The sequence below is a fragment of the Geotrypetes seraphini genome, chromosome 1 (genome assembly GCF_902459505.1).
Source record: "Geotrypetes seraphini chromosome 1, aGeoSer1.1, whole genome shotgun sequence".
In the NCBI taxonomy this organism is placed as follows: Eukaryota; Metazoa; Chordata; class Amphibia; order Gymnophiona; family Dermophiidae; genus Geotrypetes; species Geotrypetes seraphini.
The window spans coordinates 132,606,274-132,632,109 of record NC_047084.1 but is presented as its reverse complement, the minus strand read 5'-3'; the positions used below and the strand labels follow the sequence as shown (position 1 = coordinate 132,632,109).

At 40.1% G+C, this 25,836-nt stretch overlaps 1 protein-coding gene across 4 annotated transcripts in view; it reads right to left on the bottom strand.

Annotated features, from left to right (window-relative positions):
- The window catches only part of FAT4 (FAT atypical cadherin 4), a 320,456-nt gene that overhangs the window by 97,634 nt on the left and 196,986 nt on the right, over positions 1 to 25,836 (bottom strand). For all 4 annotated transcript variants that reach the window (XM_033938757.1, XM_033938746.1, XM_033938766.1 and 1 more), the window contains 2 exons: positions 22,525 to 23,447; positions 2,167 to 2,341 (listed from right to left, as the gene is read on the bottom strand). In XM_033938757.1, the coding sequence (XP_033794648.1) occupies positions 2,167 to 2,341; positions 22,525 to 23,447 (1,098 nt within the window). The remainder of the gene's footprint in view (positions 1 to 2,166; positions 2,342 to 22,524; positions 23,448 to 25,836) is intronic.

The window sequence follows — 25,836 nt, the reverse complement described above, 5'->3', positions numbered from 1 at the left end:
ACAGTTACTCCTACTATACTTCAAGGATGAGTAAATATGCAAATACATCATTCTGTTGCAATCCTCAATCAGAAAGTTATAGCTCTGCTATGTGAAAATATTTCATTTAGACTCAGCCACATTTGCAGAGTTCTTTTATCACAAGGAGATTTTTTTTTTTTTTTTAAAATACTATGAAGATCGTAATAGATTGAAATGTTTTTGTCTTCCTCTGAACAGCCATAAATAGCTTTAACTTGAGAAGTTCAAAAGAAATTGATGCTGATGCAACAAAGATAGAAACTACAGACTAGGGTAGTTAGCACAGGTTTCCAGATGTGTGACTCTCCATCCATGGATCCCATAAATAAAAGGTCAGTGAAGGATGGAATGCTATGTTCAAAGAGTTAAAAAAAGGTTTATGATAAAAGCCCTTACTTCTGATTTCTGTCATACTGCCAGAATTTAATGTTTATTTAGCTTTCTTAGCCTCAACCGGATGGAGAAAAGGGGGGCGCAAGAGGCTATTTTCCCATTGGGTTACAGCTAGAGCAAAACAATGATTTGTGTGCAAGACGCAGTATGAAAACACTTTCCAAATGGATGCTTGCGTGTTTGCTGGGACGTTTGCAAGCTTGTGCTTCATCAGAATACTCTAAGGCCCGTATTCTGTATAGGACGCCTGTCCCGGGCGTCCTATATAGAATCGGGCCTACACTCGCCCAAACTAAACCCGATTCTGCAACCGACATAGTATAGCGGCCTTGGCTACGGCTGCCAGTTTCCACTCTCCCCCCCCCTAATGATCGCGGCAGGAGGGTGCCCAACCCCTCCTGCTCACAGAACCCACAATCGCCAGCAGGAAGGTGCTCAACCCTTCCTGCCGGACCCCCTCAATGACCCCCCCATCAAAAACCCCCCCCCCAATGAACCCCCCCTCGGGTTTACCCGCAAGTTGGCCGGACGGGTCCTCGCACCGTCCGGCTAGCAGGCCCGCCTCCGTCCAAATGAGGTGGGTCCGACCCTCCCCTGCCCAATCCACAGGATCCTAGGGCCTGATTGGCCCAGGCACCTAAGGCTCCTCCCGCTCTACAAATGCAATCGTCGCTAAAGCTGTCAAAACAGGTTTAGCAACAATCGCTGACTTTAGTGCACCTGGGCCTTAGTGTTGCGGGTTCCGGAACTTTATATCGGGTTGGCATGATCTCTATTATTAAAAAAATGTTATAGCACCTATGTGCGATTATGGCAGTTTACAAAATACAGGAAAACAGCGGGGTTGACAAAACAAGGCAAACTAGCAGTATTCTACTTATCGTTAACGTCAGCCCTGCTCTTATTTTGCCTGTATTCTGAAACTGCCATGATCACATATAGCCAGGCAATATAACAATTTTTAATAAATGAACTGAAATGAAATTACTGCCCCTAGAAACACATGGAGTTAGCAGTAAAAGCATGTAATTGCATGCCAACTGAGAAAGAGGACCAGAGTGCAAAACAGAACAAGATATGAATGCACTGCACCTCACCTCAGTGGACTGGGTAGGGGTTTGGTTACTTGAGCCCAAATCCAATTTCTGAAATTAAAATAGGAGACCATTTTCGGAGGAAGAACATTTGTTACCCCATAGCAATGCCTAATCTGATAAGACTTCTGCTGAGGGATATGCTCCCTATGAACTCCTTGTTGTTCAGGGTCCAGAGCCTCAAGCGGGAACATGAGGAGAATGCAGGTGACAGACGATGGGGGTTACAAGTTTGCCGCTATGCTACTGAGAGAGAGACTTTTTTAAACCCCTGATCATAATACAAAGAACATACACAGTTAAATTAGCTTTAAAATGATTTTTCGCATGGGCAATAAAAAAGCAAGCTCTGTGCCTTTTCCTCATTCATCCTCAGAAATCATGCAGACGGGACCATTCTTGGAAAGCTGCCAACCTCGGTATCCTCTGATCCACACGACGGGCATGCTATCTTAGTGAGATCTTCAGTGCATAATACAATTAATTTCAGCTTGAAGGATTCACTCTTATACAGTGCCTCCCTCTGCTATAAATGAAAAACATGCTCATTTCTAAAATGGATTTCTTTCCAACCACACACTCATCAGGAGTCCTTGCAGGATGACATTCTCCTACTGTTTCCCATCATCAGCCCATGTACAATCAAAATGAACCTTACCTGCATCAGCAGCTGTGATCAGTAAGAGATACTGCTCTTTAGACTCTCGATCGAGGCTCTGTATGAGGCTCAGCTCACCACTGGCTGACAAGGCAAAAGCACCATCTTCGTTCCCAGCAACTAGAATATATGTCAGCTTGCTGTTAATGCCTTGATCATCATCCCTTGCTATTACCTGTCGGAGGAAAGAGCATACCGCAATAAGCAGAAAGAGCTACTAGGTGCTACAGTGGAATCATATTCTGGGCAGATTTGACATTGCTATATCACGGATCATAATCCAGATTCCAACGAATGGGTGTTAAATTAATAAGTGAAAGATTGCTGTGTCAATGTAACCAAGGTACTTTGCAAATAATACAAAGGGATAACAAAAACAGCTGCATACTTAGGTGCCCATATACTAAAGTGCGGTCACTTTTGGGAGCGTTCTCAGCGTTTCCCTAAACAGTTACTGTACAGAAAACCTCTACCAAATGAAGCTGAATGAGTCCAAAACAAAACTACTCTGGCTTGGCCCAAAATTAGATCAGTTACCCACGCTCATTCCACTACCATCTGGTCCCACACTGCAGATCGAATTCTCAAGCAAAGTTTTGGGCGTCATTATTGACTCTACACTTTCCTTTAATGATCAGCTCAACTCTCTGGTAAAAAAAATGTTTTTTTAGTCTTCACATGTTGAGGAAAGTGAGATCCTGCTTCCGCCAACATTTTGCTGTCCTTGTACAATCAATCATTCTTTCCAGATTGGACCATTGTAATTCCAGCTATCTAAGTCTGACCAAGAAAAATCTTCAAAGACTTCAGCGGATCCTAGGTTGATCTTCTCAAAAACCAAATTCGATCATGTTTCCCCGCTTCTGTCAAAATTCACTGGCTTCCAGTGATTTCTAGGATTCACTTTAAATGTACCCGCCTAACATTCAAGATCCTACATGGCATTCTTCCTCCCCTAATCTCACTATCCTGGAATTCTTTGAGACCTGACACTACCAGATCCACCTACAAACTCAAACTATCTTTCCTCTTGTTAAAAGGCGTCATGTAAGAAGGGCGTGGCTTGGAGACGAAGGAGAATGGTCGGGTGACTGAACTGCTCTGTGAAAAAGGCTCAAATAAATAAAATATAGCTACAGAAAAACAGTTGAAATTCATTAAAAAGACGAGGATCAACAGCATAATGGCATCGGGTAAGCTGACAAAAGCTAACTCAGTAGGAGGAAGTAATAAAAGATCAAAAATAGAGCCGATAGCCCCCTCTAAAGTTCCATTGCCAACGGATGAGGCAGAAGATATTGACATTGTTAAGGAACTGCGGCAGATAAAGGAAATAGTTTTACAAAATGCAAAGAATATACAGGAAGTTAAAGAAGAGCTGGCAGGGCTTAAATTAAGTTTGAAGGTGGTGGATGTTAAAGTGGAGCAATTAGATAAGAGAGTGGAAAAAACAGAAAAAGAAATAGCTCATTGCAAGAGAGACTGTAAAGAAATAGAAATATTAAAGAGGGATCTTGAGGATGTTTCTAATCGCGAAAGAAGAAATAATTTAAGGCTGATTGGGATCCCGGAAGGGGTAGAAAAAAATAATCCTATTGCCTTTCTTGAGCAATTTTTACCAAAAATTCTACCTCTGACAGTTAAATTTCCTCTGGAAATAGAGAGGGCGCACAGGGTCCCGACTAAAAGATATGATAATCAAAAGGGTCCGCGTCCTTTAATTTGTAAGCTGCTCCGTTATCAGCATGTGGAGGAAATTATAAGACTGGCAAAAGAAAATAAGACCTTGAAGTGCCAGGATTCTAAAATATATATAGTGCCAGATTTTGCAAAAGCAACAGCTCAAAAAAGGAAAAAATTGCTTGAATTGAGACCACAACTTAGAGCGATTGGAGCAAGGTACGGTTTAATGTACCCAGCTATTATGAGGGTCACTTTTGCAAATAAAACTTCAAACTTTGATGATCCTTTGAAATTAAAAGAATTCTTAGAGCAATGTGAACAGCCTATGAATACATAAACTGAGACTAGAATTTAACAGAAGGATTGGAGTAAGAAATACTTTGATTCTGAGATTCTGAGATGTTTTTTTTTTTTTTTTCCTCTCTTCATTTGATTTTTTATTTGTTTTGATTGGTTTCTGATATAGAATATTTTATGGAGAATTGGACTTTGGGAGTTACAGTTAAAAATGGAACAGATTTGAATTGCTGATGGAACTGAATGGAAGGATGTGGATGCAAGGATTCTATGATGACATCATTCCACATGCTATGAATCTCAGGGATATTAATGTGAATGAACATTCTGATGTCTCTGATTGAGGTGGATATTAAAAGTTAAATATAAACTAAGAATGACTGGCTCTAATTGTTGAAATTAGGCTCCCTACAGAAGTTAGGGCAGTTTTAAGTAACATTTCCAGCCCTTTATCTGATATTGATGTTCCAGGCAATAAACAGCAATTTATAGGATCCTGCTATAGACTCTTTTTGAAGTGCTGGAATATATTGATGTCAGCTTTATAACATTCTTGACACTTTAGAATTGAATATAGTCTAGCTGAGGTCAAAGAGCACTTTATATTAATGGAAACACTCATGATTTCAAAGATTAAGGAAAGGGCGGTAGATGATGGAGATTTCCTTAAGTGCATAGGACACTTTACAGGAAAAGAGGTGGTTTAAACAGAAAAAGAATTGTATTGGATGATTACTTGAACTGCGCTAAAAAAGGAAAAGAATTTGGAAATATGAAGGAGACAGAAGCCTGATTGCAGATAAATCCTAAATTTTAAAGAGAATATAAACTTATTATAAAAAATGCAAGTTGTTTGGAAGAAGAAGTGACTTGAAAGAAGTGAAAGAAAGATCAAGGAAAGTATGAGATGTAAAGGATAAAGCAGTATCTGAACAGGATTTAAGAATAATTTCACTATGAATTGACTGTAAAGCAAAGAACATCAGATTTCTTTTGGATTGACTCTTCAGTGTATGAATGACTCTGTAGAAACATAGATGACAATTTAAATATAATGAAACTGGAAAGTGTGGTTGGATTTATTCAGACTTTTATATGACTATAATATATTAAAGGAACTGAAACTGTTTAGGGATTTTATGAAAAAAAAAAGGGAATGAACGATAAAAATGGATGCATAATAGTGATGAATTAGTTAAAACAAGCAGCTGATATAAAGACATGAAGAATTGAAGAGATGGGGAGAAGCTGAATATGCTTGGAGAGTTTTTCTACACAAAGCGGAAGATTGATGAAATTGTTTATTTATGATATATAATGATATATTTTAATATCACTTTAATGTTTAAGGTTAAGAAGGTGATTTTAGATTAATTAAAGGGGGTATGCAATTAGAAAATTGAATAATTTATTAACATGTAATTGTTTTCACAGGAATACAATAATATTGATTTATTTATTTGTAGTAAATTCAATTTAATATTAAAAGATATTGGTATAAGAAAATGAGTTTGTTGGGCATGTGAGGGAAAGATTCTGAATTTATAGATGTTTTATAATTTAAGGATAAGTGGGGAGGGGAGTGAGGGTGGAAGAAGAAAAGGGAATGGAGGAAAAAAGATGGAATAGGGGGGGGGAAAAAAAAAAAAAAAAAAAAAAAAAAAATGGGAAGGAGGGGAAGAAAGAAAAAAAAAAAAATAAAAATAAAAAAAAAAAAGGAAATTTGAACTTAGTAGATTATTTGAAAGATATTATATTATATAATGTAGCTTATTAGGAGTGATAAATGATGTATATGGCAGAGCCTGAAGGGAGCTTTTTGTCACCTGATTATATATGAGCGTTTCCAAGTTTGCATTATTAATTGGGGGGGGAAGGGAGGGAGTAGGGAGGGGAATGGGAGGAAGAGATGTTGGTATAGTATTTATTAAAGATTTTGTGAATTGGGGGAAATATGTTGATAGAGAGATAGGGAGGTGTTGGGGGGAAGGGGACCGAGATAATTTACAGTATGGATATAAGGAAAAGGAGTATAATATGATATTGAAGTGGAGATTCTTAGATATTAAATTTTTATTTGTGTAATGACTTTCAAAATATTTTCTTTAAATGTTAATGGCCTGAATCACCCAGTAAAAAGGAAAAAGGTAATGTCATATATCAAACAACAGAATATAGATATATGTTTTCTGCAGGAGACACATTTGTCTGGGATAGAGTCTATGAAGCTGTCAGATAATTGGATAAAACAATGTTTATTTGCACCAGCGATAAAAAAGAAGGCAGGAGTAGCAATATTGATAAATAAAAAATGTCCAGCAACGTTTAATATGATTAAGGCAGATCCTCTAGGAAGGTGGGTACTTGTTGACATGAGCATGGGCAATAATACAATGGCGTTGTTAAATATATATATGCCCCTAATTCGAATCAAAGTGAATTCTTTAAGTCTCTACAACAATTAATTTTACCACTGGCTACTACTAATTTAGTGGTGGCTGGGGACTTCAATGCTGTTATAGATCCAATAATGGATAAAAAACCAAGTAGAATTATGAAATCAATGGGGTTAGATAATTTGATACAATCATGTAATTTAAAAGATATATGGCGTATTCTTCATTTTAATGATCGGGAATTTACATTTTGTTCACATGTTCATCAATCATTTTCAAGAATTGATTATATTTTTGTTTCAGATCAGATAGTACAGAAAGTTGTAAAAGCTGACATAGAACCAATAATAATATCTGATCATGGTGGTATGTGGATAGAAGTTAATTTAGTAGATCAAGATAATTCTAAACCGGTATGGAGGTTTGATAATGCATTGCTTGCTGATTCTAAATTTTGCACAGAATTTCAGACTAAAATTAATGAATATTTTTTACTTAATGATTTAGAGGAAATGTCGATTGGAATTTTATGGGATGCTTTCAAAGCAACTATGAGAGGACAAATTATATCATATTCTGCATATAAAAAGAAACAGCTAAGAAAGCAATATGTAAATTTGGAAAAAGAAATTAAAAATTTGGAATTAAAATTGGTTAATAAATGGGAACAGGAGACATTTCAAATATTGTTAAAAAAAAAATGTGAATATAATGAAATTTCCTCTGGGTTAGTAAGGAAAGATATTTTTGCTCAACAAGCGGTATATTATGGTAGTGCAAATAAGGCTGGAAGATTATTGGCAAATTATTTAAAAACAAAGAAAAGGAAGGAAAAAATAAACATAATTAAAGATGAGTTAGGCAATTCACATTCTCAAATTGGAAATATATTAAAACAATTTTTAAAATATTATAAGTCACTGTATTCTTCGGAGTCTTATTTAAATAAAGAGAAAGATGGGTTGGATTTTTTGAGTTTAATTGAAGGTCCTAAGGTTCCTGATCATATAAAAGGAAGTTTAGATAAACCTATATCATTAAAAGAGTTACAAATGGCATTGAAATCCCTTAGAGTTGGGACCGCTCCAGGTGGAGATGGATTTACAGTAGAGTTTTATAAAGAATTTCAAATTTCCCTATTACCATATTTATTAAAATTATATCAGGATCAACTGAATAAAGGTTGTATATCAGGCACTATGGCAGAATCTTTAACTATTGTTTTGCCAAAGCCAAATAAAGATCCAACATTGGTGTCAAATTACAGGCCTATATCTTTAATAAATGTAGATGGTAAATTATTAGCTAAGATTTTAGCATTAAGATTGGCTAAAGCTCTTCCGCATATAATAGGAATGAATCAAACTGGATTTGTTGCTCAGAGACACTCTTCTAATAATACTAGACTGGCATTTCAGATGTATTATTTAACAAAACAAATTAATGATCCGGCTTTTTCGGTATCACTAGATGCTGAAAAGGCTTTTGATCGTGTAGAATGGAATTTCATGTATCAAGCTATGGAGTGGTTTGGTATTGGATCCGGATTTATACAAATGATTCAAACACTGTATAGCTCCCCAACTGCTCGCTTATATATAAATAATAATATTTCAGATGCTTTTAAGTTGCAGAGGGGAGTTAGACAAGGTTGTCCATTATCTCCTTTGCTCTTTGATATAGTTCTTGAACCCTTATTATTAGCTATTCGACAGGCAAAGGACATACAGGGTATTCCATGTGCTGGAGTGGAATATAAAGTATCTGCTTATGCAGATGACATCTTGCTTCATTTGAGGAATCCGGAAACAACAATTCCATGTCTACTGAAGGTAATAGATACATTTGGAAAATTCTCAGGATACAAAATAAATTGGACTAAATCAGAGATTTTACCTTTAAATGTGCATTGTACAAAAGGTATATTTGATTCTTTCCCTTTTATATGGAAAGAGGATGGAATAAAGTACTTAGGTATTTGGTTGAATAAAACACTCGAAGAGACAATGAGAATAAATCAAAAAATTTTATTACAAAAAGTAACAGAGATGTGTGAGCAATGGAATCCTTTACATTTATCCTGGTGGGGAAGAGTTCAAACTGTTAAAATGATGATTTTGCCTGTGGTTTGCTATCAATTGGGAATGATACCAGTGTTTTTTCAGGGGTCTTTCTATAAAAAATTAAATAGTATTCTGGTTAAATTTATTTGGCTGGGTAAAATTGCAAGAGTGGCTTTAGTGTCTTTGCAAAGACCAATTGAGGAGGGTGGGGTAAATTTTCCCAATTTTTATAGGTATCATCAGGCCTATATCATGCGCCAAGGTATGTATTGGGTCCTCCCAGAGCTTTTGGAACAATTACCAGAGTGGTTAAAGGTGGAGAGATCACTTATCTTTCCACTTAGGCTTGATCTTTTGCTTGGTATAAAGGTGCCTAGAATACGTAAGGACAATAGAGTATTAATGGATACTTGGAAAACATTAAGGTTTGTAGACAAATTAACTACTGATTCTATTTTAAAATCGAAACAACAGACTATTTGGGTAAACTCCAAGATACAAATAGGCGGGTTTAAGGTTGTCTGGAAAGATTGGATTAAAGCAGGTATAAGATCATTAACGGAAGTAATTGATAATGGTAAGATGCTTGAATTTTCACAATTGCAACATAAATATGGTCTGAATAAAAAACAAAGTTTTAAGTGGTTGCAATTGAAGCAGGCTATTCAGGTGGGGTTCCCTGAATGGAAATCTTTAAATGATCATTACAGCTTAGAATTCTTATGTTTCCAGGCAGATTTTCTGGGTCATCAGGCCGCAAAGTGGTATAAAATTATATCTAATTATTTGAATAAGAAGCCTAAAAATGGATTAAGAGATATTTGGAGCATTGAGATTAAGCATCAGATTAATGCATCTCAATGGCCACGTATTTGGTCTTGGAGAATTAAAGGTACGATGTCAGCATCTATTAGGCAAACATGGTTCTTTTTGTTGCATAGAGCATTCTGGACCCCTACTAGATTACAAAAATTAGATTGCTCTAAGTCTAATAGATGCTGGCATTGTAAAATTGAAGTTGGAACTTTAGACCATCTTTTATTTTATTGTCCATGTATTCAGGCATTTTGGATATCAATCTGGGATCAAGTCAACATATTGATGGAGAGTCATGTGGCATTATCCTATGACACAGTGGTTTTTGGAATGTGTATGAGGGCCAAATGCCAAATATCTGCAGCAAACAATAAATTATTGATGATTCTTACTGGTGTGGGAATTCAGCAAATAACAACTAATTGGAAAGACTGTTCTAGACTGAATTGTAGTTTCTGGTGGAACTCAGTTTGTCATATGTACAAGATGGAAAGATTTCTTGCAGTACAAAGGGGGTATTTTAAAAGGTTTCAAGAGGTGTGGAGGCCATTAATTGATTATTATAATGATTAAGATTTATTCTTTTTCCTTAGGGGATAATTTATAGAAATGGGGTGGGGTGGGGGGGATAGGATAATTTAGTTAGCTAGCGGTATATTTCAACTGATTAATGGATATAAGAAACATGGTATATAGGTATGAATAGAAAAGGAAAGAGGGTAAATTTATTGGAAATATGTTGTTATGAAATATAAGGGGATATATGTACTATGATGAGATATATATTGTTGTGCATTACTTTGTATAATAAAATGAATAAAGAGTTTGAGGAAGAAAGGGTGGGGGGAGGGACAGATTTAATGTAAGATTAATTGTATTATGAAAGAGGGATATACAAGTATGTATAAGTTTGGATGAAATATTTTGTTGATATGGGAAGGGATGGGAGGTGGATGGGGGGTATTAAAACATGTATAATAATATTGTTTAAGAATGTCAAGTGAGTTATGTGAATTAATTGTAATAATATTGTACACTTGTTGAAAGAAATAAAAAGGAATAAAGATTAAAAAAAAAAAAAAAAAGGCGTCATGTATGCAGGTAAATTAGGGGAATCCCTTTTCTTCAAATTCACTGAGCTTTGGAACAACCTCCCTACCCCGCTGCGGAGCCTAGGCTCATTCCAATTATTCCAAAAGCATCTGAAAACCTGGCTTTTCTCCAAAACGTAAAGCTATCTATTGAAAATATAAAGCTAGCTATCCTCTTCATAACCTCTAATTTCTTACTATGTCCTTCCCTCATTTATTGAATTACCTGTAAACCATGTCAAGCTCTATCTTTATGGAGAGGATGCGGTAGACAAACTTAAGGTTCAGTTTAGTTTAGTTGACCACATTGACATTTAGCGCCTCAGTGTACCTACATTGTAAATGGGATGCCCATGTGAGATCCCTAAGAGGGTCGAGTTAAGGTGTAGGGTCGTTAGGAGTAGGATCTCTAGGAAAATAAGCCTAGGTGAGTGGGTCTGTTAGGTGGGCAGACTTGATGGACTATGGCCCTTTTCTGCCGTCATTTTCTATGTTTCTATGACAGATGGGTTTAGGCCATTTAGCCTTTGTTTGTCGTCATGTTTAACTGCTAGGCATCACTTGAGAAATCAAATGTAGTGGACTTAGGTGTTATTAGGTGCCACTGAGGTAGGCCCCAGTACATTATGCCACACCTATTCTCCACCCATAACCATGCCTACTTTTCAGGCAGGCGTCAGAGGGCACCAGAACTTGGGTATCGCTAGGCACCACTCTGAGGCCCAGATACACTAAAGAACCTCTGCTCTGATCTGATTTTTGGCCAATGCTATTCATGCACTAAAAGGTTTGCATGCAAATGATTCACATGGAGGTTTGTCATAAGCCCGGACTCTCCCATCCAATTCATCGCTGTGAGAGCAACTCTCGCACATGTGCAGCACCGGCAGGGGAAGCCCGAACGAGAGAGAGGCAGGGGAAAGCCTCCTGCCACTCTGCTTTGGGAGCAGGAAGACTTTTTATTTCTTTTTTTAAATGGGCATAAATGCTATGCATGTTACACATGCACAATATCTGCCCAATTAAAAATAAAAAGCCTCCCCCCACCACTGATGACTGCCCTCCCCAATGAGACATGACGAACGTGGCAATGGTAATCCACCCCCTGCGCTACCGAAAATTGGCAGGAGGGATGCCCATTCCCTCCTGCCATGCTGCCTCCTTCCCGTGTGAGAAAAAAATGGCAGGAGGGATGCTCACTCCCTCCTCAAATGCCAACCATCTCCCCCTGCGGCAGCAAAATGGCAGAAGGGATGCCCTCTCCCTCCTGCAACTGAAGGCCTTCCTCCTCCGCAGCTTATTGGCTGGCTAGTGAATATCTGAGCCGTGGGCTAATATCAGGGAGCATGGGCCTTGGTGCTTGTCTTCATTTTCAGTTGTGCTCATAACCTAGCATACTTTATTTTCCCTTATATGGATTTGGTCATTTGTAACGAGTTGAACACCACAATCATTTTGAAAGTTGGCTCCTATTCTGTTCTGAGTGTGATTTTGCAGGGTCTTTTATTATTTTGCAAAGTGTCTGGACCTATTTGAAAGCAGACACTGGAGCAAGAGCCACCAAAGACAGCCATTGTCACCCCAAATTAAATATGCTCAGAACTAGGGTTACCCACCTTCTGTAGAGTCACCACAGAAGCAAACAAACCCTGCTCCCTTTAAACAAAGTGTTTGGCAATGGAAGGGGCATGTGCTGATAATCACAACTAGAATGGGTTTTGTCTGGCAAATTGTAAGATGAATAGCTCCAGAGTTGGTGAATATGGAATTTGATACAGAACTGAAGTTTCAGGGTTTATATTATATTTATATTACAACGTTAAACAAAATAACATGTATTTTACCCCACATGATGGAGAAAACAAACTAGGCCAACTACATAGACAGTTTCAGACATAGGGTGAAATCACAACTTTCCAGCAAACCAAAGAAAATTCTGTACAACATCAGAACCAGCTACCATAAAAAGTTTACAAGATAATGAAAACATTGTCATCAAACCTGCAGACAAAGGAGGCTTTTGTAGTGATTATGGACCACAAAAATACATTGAAGGAGGACACAGTAATCGGACAACACATACTATAGGAAACTTGACTGAAGAACCCTTAAAAACCTTGTCTAAACATTTCCAAAGCAAGTACAGCCACATTTAGAGACATACCAAACCACCCTTCTGTGGGCACATTCTACATGCGAAAAGGGCAAATAGGATGCTAGGAATGATTAGGAAGGGGATCACAAACAGATTGGAGAAGGTTATCATGCCACTGTATCGGGCCATGGTGCAACCTCACCTGCAATACTGTGTCCAGCACTGGTCGCCGTACATTAAGAAGGACATTGTACCACTCGAAAGGGTCCAGAGAAGAGTGACTAAAATGGTTAAGGGGCTGGAGGAGTTGTCGTACAGCGAGAGATTAGAGAAACTGGGCCTCTTCTCCCTTGAAAAGAGGAGACTGCGAGGGGACATGATTGAAACATTCAAGATAATGAAGGGAATAGACTTAGTAGATAAAGACAGGTTGTTCACCCTCTCCAAGGTAGGGAGAATGAGAGGGCACTCTCTAAAGTTGAAAGGGAATAGATTCCGTACAAACATAAGGAAGTTCTTCTTCACCCAGAGAGTGGTGGAAAGCTGGAACGCTCTTCCAGAGTCTGTTATAGGGGAAAACACCCTCCAGAGAGTCAATACAAAGTTAGAGAAGTTCCTGCTGAACCAGAACGTATGCAGGTAAGGCTAGACTCAATTAGGGCACTGGTCTTTGACCTAAAGGCCACCGCGGGAGCGGACTGCTGGGCACAATGGACCACTGATCTGACCCAAAACATCTTGACTTATAGGGCCTGATTCTGTATAGGATACCCAGTCTCAGCAGTTGCCTAAGCGGCTTTTGAGAATCGCACATGGGCATCCTATATAGAACTGCCTCTGTCCTGACAGACAGGCGCCTAACACCACCTAACCACCTCGATTCTCTAACCGGCGTCCATGTCACAGGCGTTGGTTAGAGAATCGCATTGCTGCTGAGCTGATTGCGGGAAAGGAATCTCATGTAAGCTTTTAAAACCCTGGCCTACATTGTAGGCGTCTAAGTTTTAGTTAGGCTTGATTCTTTAATGGACGACTAAGTGTGATTGACATGAAATAGGTGCCTATCTTTTTAGGCATTCAATTACAGAATCTCTTCCTCAGTGCACAAGAAAAACAGCTTCTTACAAGACGCTAGAGACTTTCTGAACAAATGATAAAACATCAAGCAGCTACCACCAGGTGCATTTCTAGACACAATGGATGTAGAATCACTATACAGCAACATTCCCCATGCAGATGGCATAACTGCTTGTGTAAAATTCCTAAAAACATCCACCCTGGACAATCAATGCTCACCAGAATCTATTACAACATTAATCAAAACTCACAAATATTTCTGCTTTAACAATGATATCTATCTGAAAATCATGGGCATTGCTATGGGCACCAGGATGGCATCAGTATATGCAAACGACTTCATGGCAGAACTGAGAGAGTCATTTTTGAAGCCATATCAGATTAAACCTCTAAAACACTACTGGTATACTGATGACATTTTTATGATTTGGACTGGAGAACAGACTATCAAACAATTTTACAATTCTTTCAATGCATACCATCCTACAATCAAATTCAAAATTAACTTCTCCTCTGAAAAAGTTAACTTTCTAGACACTATAGTTTCCATCAATGATTGCTTTATGTAAACATCTATAAACAGGAAACCTACAGACACAACTCCAGTTTCTACCCTCACATTATACACAGCCAAACCACATGATACCACCGAATCTGCTCTGATCCAAGAGACAGAGATAAACACCTCAAAACCCTGACTGAATCTTTCAAACAAAAAGGATACGACTCCAAAATAATCTCCAAGAATATTGCCACGGAGAGAATTCCCCTGGGAATGACATACAATCCAGAGTTGGAAACACAGAGAAAAAAACTATCAAAGATCTACAGGAGGATGAATTACTGAAAGAAATATTTTCAGCTCCACCTATGCTGGCCTTCCAACAGCCATCTAATCTGAAACAAAAACTAGTGAAAGGCAAACTCCCAACACAAGCTCACAAAGAGGAGAACGACACATAACAAGCTGCAAACCATTCCGACACATTTCACAGGACCCCACAGTTGCTCATATGGGAAAAACATTCAGCATAAGGGGATCTTTCACTTGTTCATCTTCAAATGTGGTATATCTATAAATGCAAAAAGTGTAAGGAAAGGTGCTTCACTGGGAGAAACAAGCCAGATGCTAAAGACTAGGATCAATTTATACAGATATCATATTAAACATTACAATACCAACCAAGATATAAATAAATAAATAAAAGATATCACTTTTGTCAGACAACACTTCAGAAAACCAGAACACAGCATCAATGATATTATGGTGAGAATACTAAATGGAAATTTTAAAACAATCTAAGATAAAATATTTTGACACCCACCAGACAGGACTTAACAAAAATCTTGCTTTTCTATCGCATTACAAACCATAAAATTATATTTTTTTGTCACCTTCTTATCACCTATCCAGCCCTCCCTGTTTCTCACCTTACCCACCCCTTCCCTCTTCCTGAGACTGCCATTACAATGCTTTTACATTTCACTTATATACTGTATACTGATATGTCAACATTTGCTTATTTCTGATCTGAGGAAGAAGGAGTTACCTTCAAAAGTTAATCATAACATGCATTAAGTTAGTCCAATAAAAAAGGTCATCACCTTATATCCTTTATGTTTTGTTTTGCCGCGCAAGCGCACTCATACCTGCGTGCTTCCATGATCTCTGATCTGTGAGATGTAGGTCCGTGGCCGCAGGAGTGCGCATGCGCGAGTCCCCAGCCTTACAGCATCTACTTACACTCGCCAGCAGGACTGGACTCCCTGCTCTCCAAAAGATCGTGGTGTCGGCTCCTCTCACGAGCCGCACCAGCGTCGGAGAAGGCTTCTGACGCTGGCAGGGATTGAGAGAAGCCGCCTCGACAACTTTAAAACTTAAAAAAAAAAATTTGCCCGGAGCAGGCCAGGCAGTGAAGCGCCAACAAAAAAGACTACAGCCGCTCGCCGCTCAACGCGACCAGGCAGGCAGCCAGCCAGCCATGCGACGGAGGGCAACACAATTTTAAAAAAGGTAACGTGCAGGGAGAAGCTGGGCCTGCCTGCGAGGAACGCAATAAGGGAAGGGGGGCCCTTGGAGCAGGCTAGACCACGGGAAGGGAAGCGGGAGGGGCCAAAAGAAGCAGACCACATCGTGGTAAGAGTAGGGAAAGGGGGTGGGGGATAATGCTGCTACTGCTACACAGGGACCTGGAGAGGAAGGGAAATACCGCTGCTGCACAGGGAAGTTGGGGGGGGGGAGGGAAATGATGTTGCTGCTGCACGGGGAAATGCAGGGATAAAAATGAATGACAGACAGCAGGAGGGAGGGAGAGAGAAAGAAAGGAAGAAAGACACAGAGGCAGGGAGAGGGACAGAAAGAGAAATGGGGCCAGGGAGAGAGAGAAAGAGACAGTGGGAGGGAGAGAGAAAGAAAGAAAGACAGACAGACATATATTCTAGCATCCGTTAATGTAACGGGCTTCAAGACTAGTCTAATACAGTGGTACCTCGGTTTACAAGTGCACCGGTTTGCGAGTGTTTTGCAAGACGAGCAAAACATTTGCAAAATCGGTGCCTCAGAAACCGAGCATGGCTCGATTTACAAGCACCCCCCTGCGATCCGGCACCCCCCCTACCTCGAACCGGCACCCTCCTGCCATGATCGGACCCCCCCCCCCCCCGACACGATTGGGCACCCCCCCGCCACGATCCGACACCCCCCGACACGATTGGGCACCCCCCCCCCCGCCGCTTCTTACCCTCATTTGGGCACTCTTGAAAATCGGCCTCCTCGTCTGCTGGGCCTTGAGCATGCTCAGATGCTCAAGGCCCAGCAGACGAGGAGGCCGATTTTCAAGAGTGCCCAGATGAGGGTAAGAAGCGGTGGGGGAGTGCCCAATTGTGTCGGGGGGGATGTCAGATCGTGTCGGGGGGGTCAGATCGTGGCAGGGGTGGCCAATTGTGTCGGGGGGGGGGTCGGATTGTGGCAGGGGGGTGCCAGTTCGAGGCAGGGGGGTGCCGGATCGCAGGGGGGGTGCCGGATCGCAGGGGGGGTGCCGGATTGCAGGGGGGGCCTTCGAGGGGAGCAATGCCGGTTCTCGGGGGGGGGGGGGGGGGGGGGAACGCATCAAAGCGAGTTTCCATTATTTCCTATGGGGAAACGCGCTTTGATAAACGAGCATTTTGGATTACGAGCATGCTCCTGGAACGGATTATGCTCGTAATCCAAGGTACCACTGTATAATAAAACGGTAAGCCGCGCATGCGCACTTCCTAAGCATGCGTCCATTTTCTGTGAGCTATAGCGACCCATAGGAAGTGCGCATGCGCGGCTTACGGTCTGGCCTCACGCGAGGCAAGACAACTGCGCGCCCTTCTCTGCTCTCCACCTGCAGAGCGGCGGCTGCCGCCTGCTAGCACACCCTGCCCTCTCCAAGCCGTGACCGCAGCCAGCCAACGATCGCCTCCACAGCGCGGAACAAGTCAACGACTCCCCCCTCCCGCACCAACCGCTGCCGCTCCTGTTTGAAGCGGCCTGATGAGGTTCGCGGCCGGCTGTAGCGAACCTCGCAGGCCACTCTCCACATGAAGCACGTTCCCTCTGACGCGATCGCGTCAGAAGGAACATGCTACCATATGGAGAGCGGCCTGCGAGGTTCAAAACAGCCGCCCATGAACCTAAGCAGGCCGCTTTGAACAGGAACAGGAGCGGCAGCGGCGGCACTCCCCCCTCCTTTCAGCGGCTGGCAAACAACATGGAGGACTGCTTCCGGGAGGAATCTGCTTCCAGCCTCATATCTCAGGCCTGACCCGCGACTCAAAGGGGAGAGGATATGCTGGATGGAGGGAGCAAGAAAGATACTGGTTAGAAGACTGAAAATAAAAGGGGAAGAGAGAGAAAGAGAAGATGCTGGAAGGGAGGAGTTAGCAAAAACAAAAACCCTCCCAAAAAAACCCTCCCAAAAAAACAAACAACTGGAGAAATAGAAGCAGATAGAGATGCAGAAAAATAAATGGAGGAAAACTGAAAGATAAGGTTAAAGTCTGAGATGGATGTAGGAGAGGAAGTGAAGACAGGAATGAGAGAAGAGCCAGATAGACTGCAAACCCTGGTAAGAAAATTGAGAGAAGAGAGCAGAAACTGGGATAAACATGAATAAAATGGCCAAACAATAAAAGTAAAAAAAAGATTTTTATTTTTAATTTTATTAACATAAAATGCAGTTTTACTGTAAATTTGCACTGCTTTCTTTTTATATTCCAAAGTGTATAGTGTTTTTTCTCTTTCTCTGGTGTTGAACTGCATATTGCTGGACAGGGGGAGCAGGAAGAGGTGCTGATGGACAGGGGGGGGAATGAAGGGAGGCCTACTGCTGGACAGGGGGAGCAGGAAGAGGTGCTGATGGACGAGGGAGCAGGAAGAGGGGTGAGGTAAAATAAAGGAAAAAGGGCTGCTGTTGGATAAGGTGAGCAGTGATGGGGTGGGGGAGGACACAGGGGAGGTAAAAGGAAGGGAGAATGAACAGGGGGAGCAGACAAGGGGTGGTGGTGGACAGCCAAGGAAAAAAAAGAAAGAAAGATAGAAATACAGAAAGCGGATAAGGAGAGAGAAAAAGAAATAAAGACAAACACACACACATATTCTAGCACCCGTTAATTTAACGGGCTATAAGACTAGTTTCTATATATTCGTTTTAACAGTGGACTAGCAAGGCTACCACACCATTTAAATCAAGGTTTATACTGAGATGCTGACCAATCCTGTAGAGAATCCAGACTCCATTCCCACATAGAAGAATTTATTGAATGATGCTATCAATTATGATGGTTTTACTGGGTAGTGAAACTGGCTGGAAAGGGAAAGGAGGCCATGGTGTCTTATATTGCTAATTTATAAATGGAAGAAAGGAAAAGTATGATGTACAGAAATATCTATTTGACTTGCCCCCCCCCCCCCCCTACCCGGTGCCTCCAAAATAATTCCCTAAGATGCTACTGGTATCAGCTAACCTATGCAGCAGGTCATTAGCATAATCCATGAATTCTATTTTGCAGATATGACAGATTTAGGTAGTTCTAACATAGATTTTTCTTAGTCTTCCAGATCTTGCCTTGATTTCAACTTCTGTTTCTTAATATTATGTCTGAGAGTTAAAATTTCTAACTCAAAAGTGTTTAGAAATTGATTTACATTCTTTTCTTGCCTTGTAAGAATGAATTGCCTTCATTTTCAAATAAGCAAAGATAATGCTAGGAATTATTTAAAAAAGGGCTAGTTAACAAGACTAAGAATGTCATAATGCCCCTGTATCGCTCCATGGTGCGACCTCATCTGGAGTATTGCGTTCAATTCTGGCCTCCTTATCTCAAGAAAGATATAGGGCTCTTTTACTAAGGTGCGATAGTGTTTTTAGCGCACGTTAAACCCACACTACGTGGCTAGAACTAATGCCAGCTCAATGTTGGCATTAGCGTCTAGCACACACGGCATTTTAGCGTGCGCTATTCCACGCGTTAATGCCCTAACGCAGCTTAGTAAAAGGAGCCCATAGTAGTGCAAGAAAAGGTTCAAAGAAGAGCGACCAAGATGGTAAAGAGGATGGAACTCCTCTCGTATGAGGAAAGACTAAAACGGTTAGGGCTCTTCAGCTTGGAAAAGAGACGGCTGAGGGGAGATAGAATTGAAGTGGAGTAGAACGGGTACAAGTGGATCGATTTTTCACTCTGTCAAAAATGACAAAGACTAGGGGACACTCCATGAAGTTACAGGGAAATACTTTTAAAACCAATAAGAGGAAATATATTTTCACTCAGAGAATAGTTAAGCTCTAGAACACATTGCCAGAGGATGTGGTAAGAACAGTTTAAGAAGGGTTTGGACAATTTCCTGTAGGATAAGTCCATAGACAGACATGGGGGAAGCCATTGCTTGCTCTGGATCAGTAGAATGGAATGTTGCTACTCCTTGGGTTTTGGCCAGGTTCTAGGGACCTGATTGACCACCATGAGAATGGGCTACTGGACCATTGGTCTGACCCAGTAAGGATATTCTCATGTTCTTAACAACTTACCAACAAAGAGTAGTTATGAAATGTTTAGACCTGCCGTATTCATTTTTTAAAAATATTTTCAATCTCCTAAAATTAGCAAGTAATAATTATTTAATAAACTTTGCAGAAAGAGATTGTATTTTATTTTGTACGATGTAGATGTTAAGTCGATTTCTGTTTAATTGCGGATTCACTGAAATATACAACTTGACTGACATGGACAACTTGATTAAATATTTGCAAACAACTGTTGAAAGATGACTGGAAAATAGATCTGAATGCAGCTTAGTAAAAGAAGGCCAGTTAAGTAATTAATTATCTCAAAAAATAAAGCATCTTATGCTCTATGAAGCAACCCATTATAGTCAGGTAGCATAATAAATCTTCACTTGCAATTTCCAAACTCCCTTCTCACAGACAGCAGCTCCTACTGAAACCCAATGTGTGTGCATGTTAGGTCTAGTCTAGTGGATGTTGCCATTAAGGAAAGGCCAAGACTTTCTCTGTGCTTTCAAGAACAACATTGCCTCTTCAACATTTCTGGGCCCAGATGCCCTGAAAAATAAAATATGGGTTCAGACCCAGGCATCCTGTACTGCAGTGTGCAGCAAAAGTACCAAGCAAAAAACACTTAAAGGTCCTTTTACTAAAGCTTAGCATGTCCTAACACAATTAGTTAATTCCTAAGAAGCCAGGCTTATATAAAAATGAGGTAGCACAGTAGAATCGGTATACAACAGGACCTGACACGGTCCATGTTTCGGAAAGTAATACCTTCCTCAGAACTCCATACGTCACATCTGTGTGATTCTGATGAATACTGGACAAACACAATTATTGGACGATAATATTGTATTTGTCCAGATGTGACATTATTTGCTGATATATACACGTAACCCCCTGGGGAAATATAGCCACTATATAGACAGTATAAAAGCTAATGGAACGCCTAAATAACAACGGATGATGTTTAAGATAAGTAATCAACTGTCAACGATTTTTCTAACCAATAGAGTAATGCAGTTTGAATAAGTTAAATTTTAGATTTTAAGTACACAATTTAAGTTATACAAAAAAATTTATATAAAAAAGTTGAAAATAAGCCTATAGAAAACTAGGAGAAAATATATTACATAGTTCGGGTTTTCTGGCCTATGACTGGAGCATGGAGCTGTAAAACTACGCTGATTGTTCAGTCCATGATGGGACTACGCGTAGGCTCCGATTCGGAGGCCTTTTCCCGAACAATAGTAAACTATATTACTGATGCATCTCTCATATTAAGTGGGATAGGTTTTATTTGTGAGTGCATTATTTGCCGAAACATGGACTGTTGTACACTACGATACCTCATTTTTATATTTTTAATAAACTATTTTTTATTTCTGATATTCCTGTCTCTTCTGTATACCCAGTGGTTGACTTTCACTTTTTTTTGCTTGCTTGGTTTTTTTTTTTTAGGTAGTTTTACCCCTTTGTTCTCTGTTATACAGACAGATAAACCTAGAAGAGGGAAGCACCAAATAATTTTGATGAGAAAGGTAGAGAGTTTGTGGAGCCAAATAAGGTTTCTGAAACTGAGATAGGAAAACTGGCAGAAAAACATTTTGGTTGCTAAGGGCCGAATTCTGTATAGGACGCTTGGTCGCAGAAGCCACCTAAGTGGCTTTGGAGAATCGCACACAGGCGTCCTATATAGAATCACGATTCTCTAATTGGCTGGTTAGAGAATAGGGTTGCCATTGAGCTGATCACGACAAGGGAATCTCCATGCCGTGATCAATTTAGCCCCTCCCTATTAAGTGATCCTTCATTGTTATCTTTTTCTAAAATTTTGGAGTTTCACCTTCTCTCCTATTGTTGTCTGCAAGTCTGTCTATTTTTGTTAACGTATGTGCATTAATGTTCCTGTTACCCCTCTTTAAATTTGTAATTCGCTTTGAAACTGTGTTATAAGCATTTGCATCCTGCCAGGGGATGTCTTGGGGGGGGGGGAGCAGCTTCAGGGGTTCTGGCAGTAAGGACTAAGCATCTCTCCTGCCAGTAGTCTTTGTGTGGGGGGAGGGGGGCATGGGTTCCCTACTGTGGCTGCTAATCTGATTGCGTCAGGGAGATTCCCTTGCCGCGATCGGATCAGTGGCCACATCTATCTGTAATGGAAAGCAGCATTTTGCTGGTCTACATTTCATGCGCTTATCGCAGCCCTAGGGAGATGTCTAGGGCTGCCTAAGCTCACCCAAGGTCACTTCCGGGTGAAGCCATGCTCATGCCTAGCTTTAGGCAAGCTTAGGCAGAACTACACACCTTCTACACGCCTTCCTAGGCTCACAAAAACACCTACAATGTAGGCGACCTTGCTCAGGGTTTTTTTAAAATAAAAAATTTCATCCCAATTGGCTGGCTATACAGCGGTAGGACACCAACCGCTGTCTACAATCGGAACGCTGTTTATAGAATTTGTCCCTAAATGTTTAATCTCATCTTTATATGTTTTTTTTCCATAACTGACTTAAGAAACCCGACTACATTGGTTTACTGGAAAAATCTCCTGCAGGCTAGTCACAGACTCCGAAATACCTGACAAAACTGAATCCCCACTTTTAATAAAAGTTTGTTTGGAAACCTCTCTATTTTCCCACTTGTTTCTTCTCTGATCTACATTACCCTCAGTCCTGTTTGGATGACTGATAGTTTATAAGTCCAAAGTATTATCATCTGGCACACACTTAGAAAAATAGCAACATAAAGAATGGATTTTATAAAGTGGAATCAAATTGAACTATAGCAGCTTTTGTAATAATGACTAACCTGAAGAACAACTTCTGGCAGTGTCCCTAAATTCTCAGGCACATTCACAGTGTATGGTGACAGCTCAAATGTAGGAATGAAATCATTGACATCCAGAAGAACAATGCTGACTGTAGCAGTATCTGTGCGGGGACTACTTCCACGATCAGCTGACTGGACAGTTAGTGAATATGAATGCTTAGTCTCGCGATCCAAAGGTTTGGCTATAGATATCACTCCAGTAACTGAATCAATCCGAAACTCATGGTTATCATTTCCACTGAGAATGCCATAACGAATCAACCCATTCATACCTTCATCTGCATCCAGAGCAACCACTTGGATCAGATCTGTCCCAGTCAAGGTATTTTCAATTATCTCCACTTGGTATTCGGTTTGTGTGAAGAGGGGATTGTTATCATTGATGTCAAGGACTATTACCATTACAGCCATGGATGAAGAAAGTGAGGGTTCCCCTTTGTCTGTGGCTACTACTATCAAGGTATAATTAGACACCTCTTCTCTGTCTAATTCCCCCGCCAGGTGTATTTCACCATTAATAGTGCCAATCCTGAATTTGTTTCCCAGTGCTTTCAGAAGGGAATATTCAATGTAGCTGTTTGGACCGCTATCTGGATCTGTGGCTTGGGCTTTGAATACAATGGTGTCTATAGGAGTGTTCTCTTGGATATAGGTCACTTTTGGAGAGATGAAGCTTGGTGGATTATCATTCACATCCAATAGAATAATGGATACTTGAGCAGTGCTGGTGTATCTGGTAGCTGGAGGAGGAGCCGTGTCATGAACCTGAACAATAAGGTTGTAGAAAGACTGACGTTCCCGATCCAAAGACTGTCTTATGCTCAGAATGCCATTCTTGTTTATATGAAACTGATTTAAGCTATCTCCAGAAGCAATAGAGTAAGTCAACTGTGAATTCAACCCTGAAAAATAAATGAAGAAATTTGTTATTCAAATCAACAATCTTTTTATCATTTCAAATATTATAAGAAATGGATAATGCATACTAACTGTGATGTCTTTCAGAGTATTATCATATCTTCCTTGGGTTTTAATCTATTATTTCCAAAGGGACAAGATGATGGCTTTGATGTATTTAGTATGTTTTCTGTTTTGTATTGTGTATTTTATTATGAATGTTTTGTTGTAATCTGCCTTATTAATAAACCCCTTGGCCTATTTTTAACATGTTTCACTGAAATCCTGAAGAATACATTTGATTTTAATTTGCATAAAAGCATTAACCTTGCTTAGCTCATTCTTCACATGAACATGAAATTAGTAAACATAGCTCTTCATTTGTACTGAACAACTCGCGTCTACACCCCGGACGGATGGATCTCAAAGGCACCGCTTGATACACGAAACGACATCTCTAAACTTGCAGGCCACCGCAAATATAACCTGAATTACCACCACATTCTCCGACAACAAAGATATACTCACCTGCTAGGAAAGCTATGTTACCTCCATGTTATATCTACACTGTAAACACTGAAATCTAGACCCTCTTTGTCCATACTATAAATGCTGTAAAGTCTGTATTTCTCTCTAAAGTTTGTCCTACCCATACTATGAATGTACTCTTGTAACTCGTTCTGGGCTTCTTTAAGAACATAAGAATTGCCACTGCTGGGTCAGAACAATGGTCCATCCTGCCCAGCAGTCCGCTCACGCGGCGGCCCCTAGGTCAAGACCAGTGCTCCAAATGAGTCCAACTTTGTCTTGAAACTCTGGAGGGTGTTTTCCCCTATAACAGACTCTGGAAGAGCGTCCTAGTTTTAGCTCTTTTGTAATCCGCCTTGAACTGCAAGGTATAGGCGGAATAGAAGTCCCTAATGTAATGTAATGTAATGTAACTTCCTTATGTTTGTACAGAATTTATCCCCTTTCAACTTTAGAGAGTGTCCTCTCGTTCTCCCTACCTTGGAGAGGGTGAACAGTCTGTCTTTCTCTACTAAGTCTATTCCCTTCAGTATTTTGAATGTTTTGATCATGTCCCCTCACAGTCTCCTCTTTTCAAGGGAGAAGAGGCCCAGCTTCTCCAATCTCTCACTGTACGGCAACTCCTCCATCCCCTTAACCATTTTAGGGAGGCCGGGCTAAATTAATGACTAAATAAATAAATAAATCAAAGACTATGAAAATTATTGAGAGGAAATGCTACCTTCCCCTCCCATCTCATTCAATTTAATTAACATATTGTTCATATGAACTAGAACATATTCTGAAATATTCATGGGTATAATTAACTGGTTTCCCCCAAATATCCAATGTACTGTATGTGTGGAATACTGCATTGTTCTTCAAGCTGGTTCTGAACTCGCCCTAACCAGTCTAGTTTTCAGGAGCAGAGATTTGCATACAATGGGCACGATGCACGCTCATTTCTCTCATGCATATTTATTGTGGTTATTCTGAAAGCTAGATTGGCTGGGGTAAATTCAAAACCACCTTGCAAAACACTAGAATACAGGTCAGCAGACAATCAAATCATTTAGGGGGAAGGGGTGTAAAGGGACAATCCAATTCAATGTTATGCCATCATCATTCAGATCCATCAGAACATTTTCCAACCCAGCTCATTCTCTACCTGATTTTGGAATGCTTCCGTTTTGCGATTGGGAGTAGATGAGTGGTGTTAAAGGGCTTCGAGCTGAGCTGCAGACTAGATGAACCACGCTGGTCTTTATCTCTTGTCATAGATGTATTACTGTGGTGCTCATTTTCAAAGCACTGATGTCTCAAAAGGCTGGAATAGACATCTGTGTGCTTGGGACGTCAAAATCCCAATTTTGCAAAGGCAGAATTGGGACATTCAAAACTGCCGTACGTCCAAATAGTAAAAGGGCCTGAAATCTGGACGTCCAAAAGTGATTACCGAAAGGGAAAAAATTGCCTTCTTTTAGACCTGTTTCATGACTGTCCAGATTACAGAAAACTGCTCTAATTGAGTGGGATCAATCAAAAATGTCTTAACTATGAGAAGAGCTTGAATGAAGGAAGCAGTGACATGTTGTATTTTCTTTGTATTCATTCTCCTTTTGTCTTAGAATGTTTTTTTATTATTATTGATGATCCTCTTGTACCAACTGAGGTCCACTTCTCCCTCAATGCTGACTCCAGGTACTTCAGAACCTGTTTCAAAAACTTATGGAACAGTTCCGCTTACATTAAGAAGTTTAGGTTCTTTTGCTTTATTCCAGAACATTCTGAAAACTTTTTTGTTTGCTAAACATTTTGGAAATTAACTATTTCAATCTACTTTTCCTTGTCAAGTTTATGTATTATGTATTACATTACTGTTAACCG